Raw genomic sequence first — 4,931 nt, 5'->3', positions numbered from 1 at the left:
CATTATGCATCTTCTACTGCAAATTCACAGTACAAAAGATACTGCCTTTTAAATAGATAGATAATGTAAAAAAACCAAGAAGAAAAACAATATATAATAAAAAAAATCATTGATATCGTAACCCAACACACTGGCACCCACTGGCAGCTTCTGGAAACCAAAGGGCAGGCCGTCTTGGGGGGAGGGGAGCTCCTGACTGGAGGGAGATCTGTACCTGCATTTTGTTGCAAAGAGCTCAGGACACCAAAAGAGAGGAAAACGGGGCGGGGGAGACAAGATGGTAAGAAAAACTACTGAATAGGAGAACAGCTGTGTGATGGGGAGGGTAGGGGAGACGGGCAGGGCTGTGGTCCAGAGGGGGCCAGAGCTGGCTGGCCTACCAATCCTGGCTTTTCTTCGTTTACTACGGGCCCTCGGCTGAAACAGCCCTGCCTCGCCCATAGGGACCGCCAGCCAGCGCTGTTTCTAGCGATGCCCCTGGCCTGGCTGTGGGCAGGCTGCCCAGCAGATCAGCCCAAGTATGGGGCAGGCAAATTCCAGCCCCAGCGCCAACCACCGCAGACAAGGCAAAGTACCCAATCACAGAAGGCGAAAGCGGAACGGCTGCCCATAAATACACAGTATTTGTAAACTATTATTAAGGCACTCGATTGTAAAACAATAATTACAGTGTTGAAGAGGAGGCAGGGAGAGGCCATCTCCTTGAACGGTGTGGCTGACAGAGGGACAGTGGAGGATGGGGGTCTGGCTTTAAAGGGTCCCGCTAGGAGAATGACACCAGCCGGGGCCAGGGGGGTCTACTACAGGACAAAAAAATGAGGCGGTCACGTCCAGATCCACCGCACGGTGTCGCTCCAGACCATTCAAGGTGACCCACTCCACAGCTTGGGTGACAGGCATGTGTGTGGATGAGGGAAGGGGAACGCACGTGATGCTCTCGTTTAACTGACAGATGTATAGACTCAAATATATGTATCTGTGCAGAACGATCTCACACACACAGGTATGCATCTGCAGAAAGAAAGTGAAGTCACTCAGTCGTGTCCGACTCCTTGCGACCCCATGGACTGTAGCCTACCAGGCTCCTCCGTCCATGGGATTTACCAGGCAAGAATACTGGAGTGGGTTGCCATTTCCTTCTCCAGAGCAGATGATAAAAAGACCAAGTAGCTGAACACGGGGATCCGTGAGGACCTTCGTCTGGCCAAGATGCTGGGGTAGGACAGGAGCAGGTGAACCTGCACCGTGCTGGCCGGACGTCCCAATCTCCCACCACCTGGCTCCCCTGCCGGAGGGACCCAGAGGGACTCGCTGCCCGCGCGCGTCCAGGGAAGCCCTGCTGGATGGCAAGCCAGAGCAGCGTTTCCAGGCGGCAGACAGTGCGCTGGTCTTCTAACACCTTGGGTGAGATTCTGCATGTGACCTCGACTAGATGCCAGCACTTCCTCTCACTAAGGAGCAGGGGCCCCCCTGGGATGGGGCCTGAGTGCAGGGCTGACATACAGGGTTGTCCTGATGTTAATTCTATGGCTGTTCTGGCTCCATCCTAGGTATCCATCCTCTGGGCTTATCCAGGAGGGAAAATGCTTAGAAAGGGCTGGAATGCTTTCTTAGTTGGAAAGGGTGGGATGGATGGAGCACAAGGGGACTGGACAGAGTAGACTCTTGCCCAATGGAATGGGTGGCCCCACCCAGCAGAGAGCCGTTTGGCAGCCTGGAGGTTGGCACGGGTGCCTGCACTGAGACCAAGGAGGCAGGGGAGACTGGGGGCAAGAACCCTGTTCTCAAGACATTCATGCAGTGATGCACGCTGCCACGAGACAAAGATACGGAAATCGGCAAGGTCAAGTGCCAACTAGAGGGCAGCACTGTATCCCCTCTCTCTGTGACCAGTTCCCCGCTTTGACTCAACAAAACTCAATGAGAAGACCTCCGTGTGTCAATGCGAGAGAGAGATCTAGACAAGCTGAATCTCCTGCTGGCATGCCACGCGAATGAGAGGGAAAATGGTGGGGAGGTGGAGGAGGAAGAGGAAACACAGCTGAATTTATGGGGTACCAAGCTGATTCAGCATTCCATGAAGATAGCTGGTCACCAAAATCCATGACTTTCACAGCATAAACCTCTGCCGCCCACATTCAGAATTTCCCCCATCCGCTAAGTGTACAGACAAAGCATTGGTCAAGAAGCTTATGGTGCAAGGTTTCTTTTCGGAGACCACTAATGCATCTGTCTTTGTCGAGATGCCCCCAAGCCTGGTAGAACACTCTGGTCTTATTAGCTAACATTTAAAATAGTAATCCATATTGGTCTCTACGCCACTGATCTGGGAGAAAAACCTTCATTCTCTTCTCCAGGCTAGAATGTTACCCATCAAGAAGGCTTCGCTTTGTTCTGATGGTGGGGACCTGGGCCCTAGTTTCATTAACAGACAAACTTCTGACAATGAATGGATAACTCTGCCAAAAGCCAAAGACCCTCTCATCTTTGTAATCCTCTTCCCATCCTTTACCTGGATAAAAAAAATCTATGGCTTTCAAAATGAAGGTCTTTAAGAATATATCATACCCAGGCATGGTTAAAAAAAAAAAAAAAAAAATCCAACATAAGCCTGTCATCATCAAATCTACAGGATTCTTTTGATACAAAAATTGACCCACCACACGAAATGCAATTTGGCAAAACACTGAACCTGATACGTTTTTTTTGAGACCATGCTCTTGTGTTGGCTGAGAGAGGCAGAGACCCATCTGGGTTTTCTGGAATAAGTGGATCATACTAGGTGATTTCAATTGATAGTGGTGGGAAAACAAATTCCTATTAGGTGAAATAACATATACTTAAAAAGATAAAAAAAAAAAAAAAAGGTCAGGGAGAAAAAATTTCTGGAGAGAGGGTTTTTTGCAAAAGCTCTACCCACGAGTTGAAACATGGACTGGCCTTGGGTTGCTCTGAGAGGCCCAGTTTGGACCAACATAAGATGGAGACTCAATTACCCACTTCTGGAATTCGGCTGGCCCTTGAAGGATGTCTAGTTTCACTGAAATAATCCGGTGGACCCATCTGAGGGCAAGCTGCAACTGTGGGAAAGCTTCAGCCAGTAGGGGTCCCCTGATGCCCAGGGGACAGACACTGGGGGTGGGCTGGCAAGGACTGGGTCGGGAGGAGGGCAGGGTTTGGCCTGAGGTGACAAAAGAGGCGGGGAGGCCTTCTAACTCCCCGGAGTTTCTTCCCCAAGGGCCTGGGCAAGCCCTGGGTTTTCAAGTAAAACCAGGGCTCAGGAAAGGTTTTCTATAAAGGGCCTGATTATAAAGTATCTTCAGTTTTGCAGGCTACATGGTCTCTGTTGCCTGTTTGGTAATGTTTGGCTAACCCTTTGAAAATATGAAAAAAAAAAAAACAACAACCCATCTTAGCTCATGGGGCAACACACCCCAGCCATGGTTGGCTGACCCCTGCATGAAATCTAACCAACCTCTTTTCTCTCTCCAAAATGTTTTAACACCCTGTCTTGCCTGCTGACATCAGAGGAGTCCCTCTACTCAAGATCCTGAGGGGCTACCCTGGAGCCGGGCGGGACCTCAAGCCTTCCCGGCCTGCTGGGAAGAGCCATGGAGAAGCAGGAAGCAGCGTTCTCACCGCAGGAAGGGGCGACTTGTAAACATCTGAGCAGCTTCCCACCAGTCCCGCTTCTCGGAGAAGCTGCTGCCGAGCTGTTCGAGTGACTGAGCATCTCTCACTGCTGAGCTCTCCCTTTCCTCCCCAGACTTGAGTACGTGTGACCTAATGAACCTGAGTGTCGAAGCTCCAGTGGGGTGACCCATGTCTCCGAACCCCTTCCCCAGCCCTGCCAGATGCTCGAGCGCCTTCAAAATCCTCGTAGGACCTTGTGGCCTTCTGCAGCAGGTGAGACTCAACGATAACTTTGTGGGTCCTTCTCCCCAGATGGGGGGACGAGGACCACACACATGCACTCTGCCCCTGCCTCCGCCAGGGCTGGCCAGACCCGCACCACTCAGCTGTGACAACACACCAGCACCGGGAAGTCAAAGCTCAGAGGACCTCCACACGCCCCGGGGTCGGTCTGACGACGGTGTCTGTGCCTTCCTGTCGCTTTAAGTAGCGGTGTTTGGTGCGGGCAACTTTAAGTCTTGATGCTTTTGGGGGAGGGGGGCGTGGGTCCTGACAGCAACAACAGAAAAGTTCTCTTTAGGAAAAAAAAAACCTTTTCTGACACAGCATTTTCCCCTGGAACAAGCCTTGGTCATTACTGGATTTTTAAAAATAAAAAACGTGCACAGCAGGATTAGAGGTAGGAATTCTAGTGCCATCCACGGGTTTCCCCACGAGGGCCCGCATGAGCGAAGATGAGCCCCTGCGGTGCCGACGCGACACCACGGCCATTCGTTTGCAGGTTGTGCATGGAGCGGTTTTTGATGCGTGCACATCTCCGTATAAATGCTCTTCTTAAAACACGAGTCTTCTTGGAAACACTCACTTTGGGGTCAGAGTCTACTGGCCGACAGCTGCTGGTTCTCACAGGCCACGAACACCCAGGCTCCCCTCTCTCTTTTTGTGCTGTATGTTCGGCAATTTTGTTGCTTCTTCTCCCCTCTGCAAAGAGGCGGGGAGGAAAAACGAGGATAACGCCAATTGCTTAAGGGACATCCAGACGCAGGGGCGGACCAGAAACCCACAGGGAGGCTAAGGGAGGGATCGCACAAGTCCAAACGCAGCCAGAGGTGGGTCAGCTTTTGCCCGGCCACGGAGGGCTCTTCAAGTTTTCCGGGGCAGATTTCCCTGATGGTTTCGAGGTGGCGGCCGGACTCCTGGCGGCCGGTGGGGGCTCGTGCAAGAGGGAAGACTCGCTCAACCTGGCGTCCTGGGAGTCGGCCGCGCTGGACACGTCGGCCTCGCTGGACAGGTCCTCG

General features: G+C 52.0%; 1 protein-coding gene across 1 annotated transcript in view; it reads right to left on the bottom strand.

Annotated features, from left to right (window-relative positions):
* Positions 1-6: 6 nt before the first annotated feature.
* The window catches only part of SSH1 (slingshot protein phosphatase 1), a 32,193-nt gene continuing 27,268 nt past the window's right edge, over positions 7-4,931 (bottom strand). The window contains exon 16 of the mRNA XM_010828846.1: positions 7-4,927. Coding sequence (XP_010827148.1) covers positions 4,748-4,927 — 180 coding nt within the window. The 3' untranslated portion in view covers positions 7-4,747. The remainder of the gene's footprint in view (positions 4,928-4,931) is intronic.

This window comes from Bison bison, unplaced genomic scaffold (genome assembly GCF_000754665.1).
Source record: "Bison bison bison isolate TAMUID 2011002044 unplaced genomic scaffold, Bison_UMD1.0 scf7180017864495, whole genome shotgun sequence".
NCBI classification, from domain to species: Eukaryota; Metazoa; Chordata; class Mammalia; order Artiodactyla; family Bovidae; genus Bison; species Bison bison.
This window is presented reverse-complemented; position numbering and strand designations above follow the sequence as displayed.